At 36.1% G+C, this 15,896-nt stretch overlaps 1 protein-coding gene across 1 annotated transcript; it reads left to right on the top strand.

The window, feature by feature from the left end:
* The first annotated feature begins 17 nt into the window (after window positions 1–17).
* LOC139689837 (phosphatidylinositol 3-kinase regulatory subunit gamma-like) lies at window positions 18–8,560 on the top strand. Its single transcript, XM_071586929.1, has 2 exons — window positions 18–3,161; window positions 6,417–8,560. The coding sequence occupies exon 1, from the start codon at window positions 645–647 to the stop codon at window positions 2,004–2,006; it is 1,362 nt and encodes a 453-aa protein (XP_071443030.1). The 5' UTR covers window positions 18–644; the 3' UTR covers window positions 2,007–3,161; window positions 6,417–8,560.
* The last annotated feature ends 7,336 nt before the right edge of the window (window positions 8,561–15,896 follow it).

The following is a 15,896-nucleotide window of genomic DNA, read 5'->3' as shown; positions in this document are numbered from 1 at the left end:
ACTATCTGTTGCGAAGGTCATAGCGTTACCGAACTAATTCTATACTACCACACTTATTGTGAATTTATCATGGATCAACACAGGTGTTATGATTAGCATCTACGTGACAAGTTACACTTGAAGTAAAAAGAACCTTCGGCATCTATCGTTGACGAGTGTTTAGCCATATGTAGTTCCTGTCTGACTTCCGACCATGAGGACCGCTATAACAACTTTTAGTGTGAAGAACATCAGGCTGTTGTGAACTTGTGGAGCATTTGCGCTCAAAATGTTCTATTTATATAGTTTCTGGGTGTATTTAAAAGTTGTCATTATTGTGCGAGTGGCGAAGGAAAGCTATTGGTGACTTCTTGGTATAAAAAGTGCTCTTATCATGATTCCGCCAGTTGCTAAGTGCTGTGTGTACAGTGTTCTGACCTGGAAATTTTATTTAGAAGTGAATCGACCTCCCTGGTGAATAATGCTGAGACTGTCGAAAAGCGTTTAAGTGCGTTCATTGGGAATAATTGAAGAAATCAGTCCATTCGCTTCGACATAATGTGCTAAATGAAAGGAGTACTATAACTTAGTTATTTATGCGAACATTTTTATCTTGAAAACTCTTCACAGTTCCTTCTTGTGGTAAGGCAATTACAACTACAAAAATGGAGCCTCCAATAATGCACGGGGATTTGGCAGAAAAGGAATTTTCTCCTGCACCTGCCCTGCCTCCCCGGAAAGTATCACGTCCCCACCCACCGCCGGCAGTCCATATAGATAAAACGGATCGGACGTCGTTGACAACAGTTGGGCAGTCGGATCCTCAGAGATCCCTGCAGGAAGCGGAGTGGTTCTGGGGGGATATTTCCAGAGAATATGTCAATGAAAAGTTAAATGGTGCACCCGACGGAACGTTTCTTGTTCGTAGGGCCTCAACCAAAGGTGACTATACACTAACTCTCAGAAAAGGTGGATCCAATAAACTGATTAAAATATTTCATGTAGCAGGAAAATATGATTTCTCACAGCCATGTAAATTTAATTCTGTCGTGGAGTTGGTTAATTTTTACAGAAACGAATCTCTTGCTCAGTACAACTCTACGCTGGATATTAAACTTTTATACCCCGTATCCAGATTTATGGAAGATGAAATTGGCAATACAGCTGATGCTGAGAAAGTTATGCAAGCTCTTCAAGATATTGATAGGGAGTATACCGCTAAGACTAAATGCTATGACGACTATTTTGAAGATTTGGAAAGAACAACGCAAAGCATAAATTTAAAGAAGCAGGCTTTGGATTCTTTTCGTGCTGTGGTGAGTATGTTTCAAGGCCAAAAGGAGTTACTCGAGGGCTTTCACTGTCAGGCGCAACCACATGAGACCAAGGGCTTGGTAGAGAATTTGGAAGTTTTAAAGCAAAGGTTATGCACCCTGATGAGTAGTATGGAGCATGTGGACGAAAGTTTAAAGCAGCAAGTTGTGTACAGTAGGACTTTGGAGAGAGAAATGAATTCGCTGAAACCGGATATTATCGAGTTGTTCAAACAAAAGGATAGACACATTAATTGGTTAAAAGCCCAAGGCATTAAAACTCACCGCTTCAATACCTTTCAAGTGGGCGAGCGTGGGTATGAAATTGAAACGGACCTTGACAGTTTACCACATCAAGATGTTAACACTTGGCTAATTCAAGACTGCACAAGGGAAATGGCAGGGAGACTCTTGGCAGGCAAACCTGATGGAACATTCCTCATCAGGCCAAGTAGGAGTCGTATAGGACAGTATGCGCTCTCCATCGCCTGCCACGGAGTAACAAATCATTGCATCGTTTATGAGACTGAACGTGGCTATGGATTTGCTGAGCCGTACAACATTTATGGATCACTAAAGTCACTTGTTTTACATTATTCCCAAAATTCCTTAGAAGAGCTCAATGATTTGCTCAGCACCACCCTTGCGTATCCAGTGTATGCCCAGTCAGTCAGTGATAGTTGTAGTGGAAGCAGTAGTGGATATTATCACTGATCATCTATTTTTTTATGTCTCAATGATCAAGTCCTGTGATACATTCTGCCATTGTAATCATTCCTTCAGCCATTCCCTGGATATTTCGGCATAGGGCAGCCATTCCCAGGACATAGGAGCTATTCCCTGGATATTAATTATACGACATAGGACAGTATGCACTGTCCATCCCCTGCCACGGAATGACAAATGATTGCATCGTATATGATACTAGATGTGGTTTTGGGTTTGCTGAGTGTTGCAACATTTATGGATCACTAAAGTCACCTGTTTTGCACTGTTCCCAAAATTCTTTAGAAGAGATCAAAGATTTGCTCAGTAAACCTTTTCATATCCAATGTTTGCCCAGTCAGTTGGTGGTAGTGGAGGCAGCACTGATACTCCATTATATTTTGTCTTTATGGTCAAGCTCTGTGATATATAATGCCATTGTAATCATTCCTTGAGCCATTCCATTTTTTGGCCCAAGGGAGTCGCCAATCAGCCAATATTAAGAACAGCTGCCTCGCCAACATAAAGCCTACTTTTTACTGCATTAATGATCTACCATAAGTTGGAGAAATCAATTGTGCTTTGTCGGTTTTTCCTGCTCTCTTGTTTATAGGTGACTCAAAGTCAAAGGACACGTTGAAAACCCTGTCACCCTCTCTTGGTCACCTCTCAAGTCTGAGGAGGAGGGCTGCTAAGATGCAGGTCATTGAGCAGTTTGGAAGTCAGGATTGGTTGCTGTGGGTGGAGTGACCTTATTTTGTGAAAATGAAAACAAAAATGACTCCTAGAGAACATTCATTTTGAATATGGTTGAAATTATGCTTGTTTGTAAACTCCTGCATACTGTACCTATCATCTTAGATCATCAGGGTCCTGTTACTGGTGTGACTTTTGATGTGAAAAGTCATGTTTGGAGGAGAAAATATTCAAGGATTAATATGTGCCTTGCTCAAAAGGCATTGAGGGCAAGAACTGATTCACTCACAGTTTTTGTTGTTGGTGTTACACTACCATTCCAATGACTTTCAACAAGATTGGCAACCCAAAAATTATGGACTCTGCTTGGGAGCAGCAAATTCAGTAGCCAAATACTACCTCATCAAGGAGGGGATTCATAAATTGCTGCACATGTGCTGTGCTTAACTTGTCGAAGAAGTAGTTGAGGTAAGTTCAAGTTAGTAATAATTTCATAATGCATCCTAAAATTAGGTAGCTATTTCCATTGTCCTTGTAAAACTGTACAACTTAAATTTTGTATTTCGCATGCATAATATTAAGTGAAAATCTTTTCAATTGTTCCTGGCTCAACTTTGTGAAAGTTCATGTTCATTAAATGAAGAACACAATGTAAATTTCCACTATTATTTATTTACGTACCACTAGTACCTGATGACCTAAGTGTTGAAACCAGTTGTACCGATATAAAGAACAGTGGAAATATATGAACTTTGTGTTCATCATTTGATGAAATCTTTTGGTTGAACTGCTGGTCTGCTCTACATTCTTGCTTTGATATGTGAAGGGCCATCATGTGCGTTTCTTTGTACATGCAATCAGAGTTTAAATTGATATAAAGCTTGTTTCACTTTTAGTAATTTGTTGCACAATCGATAAATGCTCAGCAGAAGAGAGGGGTAGATGACTTATCCAAAATCTGTGAATCTCAGACTGCAGTAGTGTGGGATGGAAAGTCAGGATGGGTAGTATTGTACTTGGAGGTTCTCCATTATCACTGGTGCTCTTCAAAATGTTCGTGGAGGAAACCATGAGAGAGACATGGGAAGGGCTAGAAGTTGGGATGAAAGTAGGTGGGTAACATCAAATCATTTAAATGTGTGAATCACCACATTTAAGTTAACCAGTCAGGCAAGGAATTGCAATCATTAGTTTGTGCATTACGGAATTACTGCATTAGGTTTGGGATAAGAAAATTAAGGTAATGAGGTTCTTGAGAAATGGGAAAGTTAAATAAAACATTTACATAGTTGGACATAAATTGCAACTGGTAGAACACTTCACTTGATTAGGAAGTGTTTTAGATGAAAATGGAATAGGTGGTAATGAAGACATTAAAAGAAGAGTTGCATTAGGTTTAGCAGTCTTCACTTAAGAAGAGGGAGTTGATGACAAGGATTATGAGTGAAGGATAGTGCTAATAAATAGAGGAGGTTGCTGACAGTGATGGTCATTTGCACCACTAGGGTTAGTTGGGTAATTTGGAAGAGGTAGGATTTTCAGGGAATGGGCGAAGAGAAACCTGGTGACCATCTAAAGGATGACATACTCAACTTGAAGTGCCCTTCACATGGCACCCAAGTTGGGATTGGTAATTCTATGAGCAATTCTGCCACTCCCACAATATCCAACCTGGTTGTTCACGTGGAAGCTCAGTACACTAACCACCACGCCATTCTGATCTGAGTTATTAGTAAAGACAAGTGAAAACTTGAATATGGAGTGTAATTTTGTATGATTCTCAAGGTTGGTCATTGAGGCAAGGCAATAAGAATGGGTTTAGAGTTTTTTTTTTAATGTGGAAAAAATAAATTGGACAGAAAGAAAAACAAGTGAAATTTCGGGCAAGGTAATGAAATAGAGAAAGCAGTCTAAAATTCTGAGCAGGTAATGGGGATTATGAAGAATGTGGTCGAAACTAGAATATTGAAGGAGCTAGGTAGGAGGCCAAGGAGAATAAGCATTTTGGCTGGAAATAAGGTAGGTAGAAAGTATGCTGCACTGCAATGTAGGGTTAGACAGGGCCCAAAAGTGCAGTAATATGTGGTGTTCAAATCCATCGATAACCTACTTCAACCAGTTGCTTATTATTAATAACAATACTCCACTCATATTTAGTACACATTCAAGCGATATGTTTTGGCTGCGTGAAAGGAATGCACGAAAATATAATTTGCTGAATCAAGTACATTTATTTTACTGATACATATACTCATTTGATCTGAAGAATTGCTATTTATAATGAATCGGTTCCATGAAGTTACACCAGAAACCATTAATTATTGAAGAATTGCATTTTCGAACTTTCCCACTAAAGTTGCACCTACATTTCCTATTTGCAGTTTAGTGGAGGATAGTAGTATTGGCAAGGATTTAAAGAAAGGATTTGTATTTGTGAAGAAGAGGGCAATAATAGTAAGGATTTAATTTTGAAGGGTATTTTTATCTGATTATTATGGCTGGCCTTTGAGGAAAGGGAATGAAGTGGGATTTGATGATTCTGAGATAGGAAATATGGAGAAGAATAAAAAAAATGATTTGATTTGAGAGGAAGGCTACCAATTAAGTAATAAATATGGTAATAGAGGAGGAGGAAGAAGGAAATGTGCTCTTTAGGCGGCATGGGAGGCAAATATTCAGTAGGGAAAGGGAATAAGATAGAAATATTTTTAAACTGGGGAAAAGTGGATATCCTTTGGAAACAGGTTTTAGGAAACATATTTAAGAGAGTGAGAAAGACAAAAAAGACCAATTAAAATCTCTATATGTTAAAAATATTACTTAGAAAGATCATTAAAAATTTTTATTGATTTCAGTCCTTATTTTCCAAAAATTGGTGATTTCATTTCTACTTCATGATTTTGAAAGTTGCTTTTTATTGCCCTAACAAGGGGGCATATTGTGTTCCAGTCATTGAGTACCACAAATATTGTAACTAGTGCATGAAATCATAATGCCATCCATTTGTTTACTGATGACCTCCCAAAGTTGCAGTATTTGCACTTATTGTTCTCATTCTAACTGTTCTTCTTTTAGACTTCAGTCCAAAAGTACACTGTCATATGTTTAGTTTGCTCATTGTCCCAGTTCCCAAATGCCACAGGTTCCATCCACTCCTGTACCAGGTCTGCTTCTTGGTCTCTTCATGCTCTACATTAATGCCATCATATATTTTCAGTCTCTTTCCTCCTCTTTTACCATCTTTTTTGTTTGCTTGGTGGCTATTGTTAAGGTCCCTTTTCCTCAAGACATGGCCGACTCTGTATTCCCTTATCTTCTGGATTGTTTTCTCTCCCTGGATCCTTTCTCTTAAGCATTCCTTTTCTTTCTCTGCTTACCCATTTTATTCTCTGTGACTCATAAGTTGTGTGTGGCTTAATTACTGAGCTCTAATTTTGATTTAAGATGACTAATTGAAACAAAACTTTGAAATTGAAGCAAGTGTAGCTAGATTTCCTTAGTAACCAAATAAGTTGTGGATAAATTTAGCCGTGTGTGCATTGATTTTTTACAATTAAAAGCTACTCTCAAACTGAAAACATTAGATAACCTGTCCCTTATTGTGTGTGTAATTTTTTTAGTGTATTAAATAATTCAACTTGTGTAAGGTGTTACAGATTTGCCATCTTGCATTAATTAATTATTAAATATAACTTTTAATATTTTGTCCCATTCCATTTTCAGGTAATTTTTTATTCAAGTTGGTGCTTCCTTGAGCTTCAAGTCTATAAGAGCTGTATAGCAAGGCCTAACATATTTGAGAAATTAAACTGAGAGAAATCTTTGATATCTGATAGTGTCTTCCTGATCCACGTTTCATTGCAGTGATTTAATATTTTCATGTATATGATCGGTCTAGTTTTCATACATAAAATCCTGAAGTCCAAATACAATGGCAAAAAATATGACTGATGACCGCACATAACCTTTGTGAAAGGTGATTGTGTCAAAATATGTGATATTTAACCCGTAATATCGGATGTTTTCATAAATATTTTTAATCCAAGACCATCTTGTCAGGTATTGTTTGAAATGCAGGGAAAAGTTATTTATGCCGTAAAGTATAAATTTTATCCTTTTGCCATTTAATTTGACTATAATTCTTCCTTGACTTCATCATGGCTTTTAGTGCTTTTTTGTTAACATTTTGGTAGCAATTAAATATGCTTAATTTCATGTCACATGTATTTTTCAAGCTTGCATTCACTCAACTTGTCTTTTCTTTAAATTCCAAATAACATATTATAATAACTCATTCTGTAGCTCTGCATACGTTCTACCTCTCTTAATTTCATCCTAAATGACTATATTTACGTTGTATGTATATATATATTACTTGATTGTAGTTTCGAAAATATTGTGTATTCTGTTGCCCCCACAAATGGATGGGTTACAGAGGTCCTTTAGGAACTTAAGTAAATTTTATTGTTTTTGTTAATTTTTTCTAAGCAGAAAAAAATTTATATGTATATTACTTGATAAAAATTAAAATAGAACTAAGAGAACCTATTGATTTATTTGTTCAAAGTACACAAAAGATTTTATTTTGTGTTACAAATATTTTTCTTCTTGTGCCCCAAATATTTTTCAATTTTTATCAACTTCAGGTAATTATGCCAATTCACAAATTTTGAACTCCCAAATAGGTGTGTATGGAACTCTCCGTCCAGCCATTGTGAAAAGCGATGATTTCCTTTTTGTTCGATGTTAAAATGAGTTCAAATTAAATGATATGTGCAAGCACTTATCCCTTAAGTAAAAAAATTAAATTACTAAATGAAGGATGAATTTTTAAGTGCCTTATTGTATTTTTATTTGAGTGTAAGAAATGTGTGTGCCTTTCATTTGTATAAGTTTATGTGTTGTATTTTCCTATTGTGTGATAAGCTAGTCATTATGTTTGACTATTTGTTGAGTTGTAATTTTATTACTCATTAATAGGTATGAATCGTTTGCCATATTGAAATTATATTGTGAATTTTTGTGAGTAAATTACTCAAAATAATAGCCCACCCAACCCAAAAGCCTAAATTGTCATGTATGATTTTGTTTAATGTACCTGTGCAAAATGTTATTTTATTCCAGAAAGTGATTGTTGCCATTGTTCAATGGCAAGTTTATGAACTGATTCTAGCAGTCTAGCTTATACCATTAGGAACATTCACATTGTCAGATGGAAACTTGTATATGGAAATAATTTACCCATGACAAGTTAGCAGACATGTTGGTACTTGACTGCCAAGCATATGAAGAATCAAGTCAAATCTATATTTATGTGAAGATATGTGTACCTGTGTATATTGTTATTTTGTTCTAGAAAGTGATTGTTGCCATTGTTCAATGGCAAGTTCATGAACTGATTTTAACAGTCAACCATGTACTATTATGAACATTTACATTGTCAGATGGAAACTGTTGTATATGGCAATAATTTATCCATGACAAATTATTCAGATATGTTGGTACTTGATTACCAAGTGTATGAAGAATCAAGTCAGATTTATATTTGTGAAGATAATGTTCTAAGTTTATGTTATCATTCCTAACCCATCAAATGGAGCACTGTACTAGTACTTTTGTGAATAAAATTATGCAAGATTGCTGTGTGAAAGGTGATTGATTTTTAGTCATAATAGTTGTTTCATATGTCTCACATTTTAAACAGGAAGATGTATTTTGTTTCAGAAAGTGATTATATTTTGTGAAATTTGAGGAAATCTTACCTAATCATTTTGACCATAAATGCTCGTGAATTACATTTTTATTTCATGATCATATTATATTGTACAGATAATGTGAATAAAATATTCAGAGTAATGACTATACCATTTATGAACACCATCAGTTGTTTTATTTATATTTACTTGATAGTATACTTATACTTTATCTATCAAGTGATAAAGTGTACAAGAGAAGCCATTTATACTAATGCAGATCCCTTGAATTTAACATGAGGGGTAGGAAGTAAACTCCTTTATATATGTAAACTGAGGAATTGTTTCAAAGTAATTGGCACTCTGTTTCAGCCCATGGTAATAATTATGTGGTATTACTATGCTACTTTGTAACAAAACAAACTAAACAATAACTAAATTACCAGGCAAATAATAATGCTGTCTGTATACAATATGCTGCTTACTTTCATTCCAGTCGCAATTAGTGGTTAGATAAGCTTTCAATTTCAAGTACTATTTTGTCCCTTACTGAAATTAAAAGCCATGACAGTCCTGTGAGCAGTGTGCTAAATTACTGTGTTTAGGGTGCAGCTCTAATTTCAGATACCCTTGGCTTCAAAAAAGTTGTGTGATTATTCTGGTGGCATAAATTTCTGGGAAAGCACAGTGAAAGGAGCTTGTCTCCTCGTCAGATATGTGATTATCACATTCCATTGGCTAAGTACTCAGTGACCTCCACCCTCTCCAATAGAACCAGCCTTTGGGTTGATAACTTCGGTGCTAGTTAGTTCTGTCTAAAATTTTAGATGGTAAAAATGATTTTTTTTACCCTCTTTCCAATTTCATTATGCCATGTGGCCTAGGCATCCCCTGCTCTGAGCTGTGACAGTCAAGAAACATAGACTTTAATAATGAGTACCCTCTGGCAAAATTTTATGAGCTTGGTAATGTCTTTGATAGCAAAATACCTATTCATAAACTCCTACATAGTAAATGGAATTGTTTAGATTCAATAATTGGAAAGACATTAGTCTATATAGATGGCATTTCTTCGGTAGCTGTCAGAAATTGTTCAAATCTAATCAATGCTTAGTAAGAAGCATGTATATTTGGTGCCAAAATAAGTCTTAAGATTAACATTGGTAAAAGTGAATGCATGTGTTTTGATCTAAAGTCTCACCTTCTGTAATTTTCCTCTAGCCCTCATATGAAGTTGGAAGAGTCTTCAATTGAATGTTATAAATTAATTAGGTTCTTAGGGCTGCATACAAGTAAGTATCTTGACTGGTGGATGCATAAATATTAATGCAACATTACCAAAGATCACAACCATCTCTGTGATTCTTAATGCTGCAGAGACAACCTCCTGTTCTTTCTGAGGTATAGAAGACACTCTACTACACAAACATACATTCTTTTCTTCCATAATGTATCCTTTTTTTAAAGGAACAGCAGTGAGGCTAAATAAGTCTTTTCACTTCAGAAATATGCCATTGAGGTTGCATGTCAAGTTTTATGATGTGTTCATGTATAGCCTAATCGTTAATCTAAGTTTTATTTTCCTCAAATTATAAAATGTGTAGTGTTTTAAAACACTAATCCCATCTGTTTCCTATCAATACTACATCACGTCAACATGCTATACTAGAATCCCTCTTGTTCACTCTCACTTTAGGTGGCCAATATTTTATTCAGCCCCAGTGCTCCAGGGTGTGAATTGCACATTATTATTTATGTATCAGCGTCATTTGGAAATTGAAAATACAAAGCTTGAGATAGTTTTCGATTAACAGTCAATAACTAACTTTAATTCCTGTACAAATAAAGATTACAGGCTCTTTTTGGTTTTGAGGATCAATGAAATTTTTCCCTTTCAATCGTTTGATTTCAAGAAAGAGTGTAATTTTTCTTTTATCATATATAAATGAAATAGTCCAATAACAATGATGACAAGGCATCAATACACTTCAAGCATCATTGCATCTCTTGATGCAATGATGATTGAAATGCCATGATGAGATGGAGTGTTACATATCTCCTCGTGTAGTTAGATCAAATGCTGGACTGGAGCAACTTCTGGGTAAAAAAGAAAAACAAAACTGTGTAGTGGAATACATGGCGTGGAGAGAAAAAAGGTCCTGAACAATGTGCATACATTGTAGAAAAGGTGTGCATAGCATTTCCTTAGTTTGCTATGGTTGCTAGATGAACAGTCCTATGACACTTGTAAGAACAGACTTCTTCAAAATGTGACTTTGCAGAGGCTGACAGAAAGTTATGCAACTCAAAAGTACGCAATTTATTTTTTAATAATTTTTTCAACATTTCTTTTTGGTTAATTTTGTTATGTAAAAATATTGCTTTCATAAGAATATGTAGTAAAAAATGTATCATGTATCAAAACTATTGTTTCTTAAAACAAAATTCTTATTACTAAAAGAAAATTGTTCATATTTAGTTGACTAAAACAATTAGAATTATTTCATAGGTCGATATTGAATTCATTCCTAAATGGTACCGAATTCAGTCAATAAACAATTAAAAAGACTGCTATGGATATTTTTTTAAATGACTTCCAAATGTTTTGCCCCTCGATGGATGATACATTTGATTAAATCACCCTCTGCACTTCTCACTAGTATCACTGGCAGAATGCAGCACTAAAAGGGTGAAGGGAATAGACCTATTATTGTGTCAGACCTTAAAATGCAATAAAAACAAGTCCTGGCTGATTTATTTTACCAATTAAAACAAAGTTTCCCTGCAATCTCTGTAGATGCATCTGGTGTAAACATTCCTCAAAATTCCAGCACCCAATTCCTGGGAGTTGTTCACCAAAGAAACATGCCTTGGGAGGAAAACAATCTCAAATTACATAGAAAGTTAAGTTCCCTGTGCTTCCTCATAAGCAATAGCAGACATTCTGTAAATTAATAGGTCCTTCTATTCAATTTTTCTTGGCTCAACTTTGTGGAAGTTCATGTTCATTAAATGAAGAACACAGTGCATATTTCCACTGCTCTCTATTAATGTACAACTAGTTTCAATGCTTATGCATCATCATGAGGAACAAATTAATCAAGTCACAGTCTATTTATATACCATTCGTGAGGGAGAGGAGGGGTAAGTGAGAGCTGGTGGAAGCAGGGGAAAAAAGTGGAGCTGCAATCGGCATTGATGGGAAGGGGGGGAGGGGTGTTTAGCATCAGGAAAGGAGATTGGTGGGTTCACAGTTGGGGGGTGGATGTTGGGTCTTTCTGTGAAGGAAAGGGGTACTTCCAGGACTGGGGAGAGGTATTCAAACAATAAATTGTTAACCAATTAACCCGTTTTTAAATTCTTCCTGATTTACAGCTCTTCCCACTTGTTCATCCTCATTCCTTTATTTATCTGGTGTCTCCAAGTAAGGTCCCCCGCCCTCCAAACATATCCTAGTGCCATTTGATATCAAAAACCTATATACAAATATCCCGGTTTTGGAAACATTGGTAGTGGCGGTAAAAAAGAGCTGGAGCCGAACCACCCTTCCTCAATGAGTTCATGCCACTATGGAGATTGTGTGTTGAACAAAATTATTTCCAATTTAACAATTAATTCTTCAAACAAGTGGAAGGATTAGCTAAGGGGTCTCCCTTATCACCACTACTTGCTGACCTGTTCATGGACGATTTTGAAAGAAAAATATTCAGCAGCCCCTCAATTTTTACAAAGAATATTCACTGTTGGTTTTGATGCGTAGACGACATCTTTGCTACATGGACAGGAACTGATCGGCAGTTAGAAAATTTTATGAACAACCTAAATTCCCAATGCAAAAGTATTGGTTTCACTTGTGAGAAAGAACAAAATAATCAACTAAATTTTCTAGATATCACAATGTTGAGAAAGGGATGCAATTTGAATTTGCAATTTTCCGGAAAAGTACTACCACAGACCACATCATCCCCTTCAACTCCCGCCATCACACATCTCACAAGCTTTCAACTTTTATTTTCCTCCTAAACAGACTGTTGGCCATTCCTCTTACCAAAAATAATTTTGTTCAAGAACTCAGAACGATTTAAGATTTAGCAATGAAAAATGGCTACAAAGAAAATTTAATTGAAAAAATACTACGAAAAAACGTTCATTTAAAACACACAATCCTTTGTTCAAAACAGTTAATGTGGAGGAGATTATAGGAGGTCATAAATGGTGTAAACTCCCTTATTATGGATTGATTTCACAAAAGATAGCCAACCTCTTTCCTATGGAAAAATTTTGAATAGCTTTTTACGATACGAATTCTATGAAATTTGTAGTGTAAAATCATTCTTGAATGCAACGAAAGACAAAGTAGGAAATCAAAATAAAAGTGGCATTTATAGTTACCTTGTCAGGACTGTAGTGCTATATATTAGGCCAAACAGGGAGATCATTAAAAACACAGGCGGAGGCACATAAACACTGTTTTAGAAATTGTGACATCAAGCAATCTCACTTCGCCAAGCATCAATGGGAAGAAAATCATGGGAGTGATTTCAACCCAGAACTCATACACCAGATGGAAAAAGGAATGAGGCTGGACAAGTGGGAAGAGCTGGAAATCAGGAAGAATTTAATAACGGGTCATTTGGTTAATAATTTATCGTTTGAATACCTCTCCCCAATCCTGGAAGTACCCCTTTCCTTCACAGAAAGACCTAACAACCCTGTGAACCCACCAATCACCTTGCCTGACGCTTAACACTCCTCCCCCCCTTCCCATCAATGCCGATCGCAGCCCCACTTTTTTCCCATCCTTCCTCCCTTTCACCCACCCTTCCTCTCCCTCATGAATGGTATATAAATGAACCACAACTTGATTGTACCTGATGATGATGCCTAAGCGTTGAAACTAGTCGTATGTAAATAAAGAACAGAGGAAATATACATAGTATTCTTCATTTAAGTTTCATCTATCATTTATTATGGTGAATTTTATTCTTGTGTTACTTTTAGTATCTTCTTCTAGGGTTGCTCTTGACATGTGGGTATAATCTTCTAAATTCAGAAGAGGATTATACGTATCATTAGCAATGCTCCTTAAGACGCACCATGTAAACCTCTTTTCAAAAGATTTGGTTTATTACCAGTACCCTGCATACATATATTTAAAGCCATATTGCATGAAAAGTATGGTATTTCTCTGTACAGGTCCAACCACAATAGCCATTGTCACTATACAATGACCTACACCAGCCATATGTCAGAATGCACAACTCTGCTCATGAGCCCAAACAATAGGCTTTAGGTTATTTGATAAACTTCCCCATGAAATCAAATATGAAACAAAAATACCTGTTTTCAAGAAAAAGCAGTTCAACCTATCAAAAAATAATATGAAATGAAAAAAACCAGGCATAGCTGTGAAATTAAATTCTGGGGTTAAACTTACTCGCATTTGAATTCCCAGGTGGGTAAAGCCCAGAGATCCTAGGAGCATTATGGTAAATTCTTTGAATGTTTTCAAGAACTCCATTTAGTTAAATAGTTACTTTAAGGCTAACCCAAAGCAAACATCATTTGGCTTCCAAAGACAATGCTCTCTAGTGTCTGAGAAATGCCAATTAGGTCTTAGCACTTGATGAAGGGAAAGGCTGTGATGACTAAATATAAACCCTCGATATAATACACTAATGGTTTATGAAGTGATGCCAGGAACATGAGGACTATGAAAGAGAAAGGAAAGATTGAGAAAATGGAAAGAAGTACTCTAAATATTCCATGACTGAGTTAAGTGAAATGGGTCGGAAGGAAGAAACTGACGTTGGATGCATACAAGATGATGTGCAAAAGGGAGGCAACTAAGAATAGGGAAATGGGTTTGGTGATGAGGAAGGTGATAGTAAAGAACTTTGCCAATAATGGCAGCTTTTAGTGAGAGGTTGATAGTGGTCAAGTTAAAAATCAAACCAATATATACTTCTCAGGTTATGCTAAGGTACATGCCCATGTTAGATGTAAAGGATGAATTGGATAAAGTGAATGAACAAATATTTCAGGTGTGAGAAGAATAAATTTTCACTTTTCCACAAGTTGTAACTTGTGGAAAAGTGTGCTTCCTACATCTTGCCTGAATCTGTTAATATATTCCAGGATCGTAAGTAGGTATAGCTGTAAGAAAAAAATGATACAACCAGGGCATTGACAGACCAGTAGGTGGAAAGAGGAAATGAGTCAGTGGAGATCATTGAATGGATTATCTAATAAGGCAATACAGATAGCTAAATAATAAAGCTAATTTACTGAGGAGAGAGACAGGTAATTCTCTAGAGGAATGAATGAAGAGGCTATGCTTAGCGTAAAGGGAATGGAGAGGGATGAAAGGTATTAGAGAGCAAAACATCTGACCAAAAGGAACTTGTGAAAGATAAGTAAGAGGGAATTATTCATAGATGAAAATGACAAATTAACATTGGATACTGAGGTAATGAAGGTTCTGGAAATGAAGGAAGGAGAATGATGAAGAATGTTAGAATGGAGACAATTGAACAATAGACCTGAGACAATGAAGGATACATTAGAGAGAGTAATATTGACCTTGAGGAATGGGCTGACTGAGGGTTGTGATAACATTAGTGGCATTTGGCAAGGGAAGGAGAGCTAATCGATGCAGTTGGCTCAAAACTCTTGGGTCTGATCTTGATACAAATCACCAAGAATCAGCGACTTTTAGTTAATGTCATGGGATTATGGGGAAGACATTTTTACTTGATCTAATGTGTTAAGAATGACTACAGAGTCTCTTTCAAGTTCATTGTTTTATGAAGAAATTAAATGGATTTTGGAGAGAAAATAGGAAACCATCAACATAAACTTTTCTTTCCAACCCACAAGATCTAATCTCTTTACCTCTAGTTCTACATTCTATAGGTAGCTCTTACTTGTATATTTCTTCCAAAAGTCCTTAAATCCAGCCATACACTCCCATTCTCTCAATTGCCATCTGATCTGATTTCAAAGGAGGATTCAGTGAAATGGAGTTACATGGTAAAAAATTTGAGCAAGTGTCTTCATTAAAGTGCCTGGGAAGTACCATCATGTGGAATGGGTTCTATACACAGGATATCAGAACTGCATAGGCTTGCTTAGGGATTAGTAGTGTCAGGAAACTGTTCACAACTAAGAATATCAGCTGACAACTATGGAGAATAGTTGCAGATTTTTGTGTATGGGGCATCGCTTTTCCATTACTGTAAAACATGGACATTTTGAAAGAAAGAAAGTAGGTACATATAAGAAAAGCTTTTGGATATAACTGTGCTGATGAGAGTATGAGTTGGATTGATGGAGCTATGAATGGGGATTAACTGAAAAGAATTGAAAAGGGATGACACATTGAAAAGTATGAGGGAGGCATGCTATACAGCCCACATATTTAGGATGAACTGAATGCAGATCAACAAAAAGGCAAGTTTTGATGGGGAAAAAGAAATTGCATGAAAATACTTTAAATTGGACAAGCAGG

Source organism: Hetaerina americana, unplaced genomic scaffold, assembly GCF_022747635.1.
Source record: "Hetaerina americana unplaced genomic scaffold, ioHetAmer1.1.p SCAF_1, whole genome shotgun sequence".
NCBI classification, from domain to species: domain Eukaryota; kingdom Metazoa; phylum Arthropoda; class Insecta; order Odonata; family Calopterygidae; genus Hetaerina; species Hetaerina americana.
This window is presented reverse-complemented; position numbering and strand designations above follow the sequence as displayed.

Excerpts from the sequence above, each read along its gene's own strand:
- LOC139689837 (XM_071586929.1), top strand. The coding sequence starts at position 645 with ATGGAGCCTCCAATAATGCACGGGGATTTGGCAGAAAAGGAATTTTCT.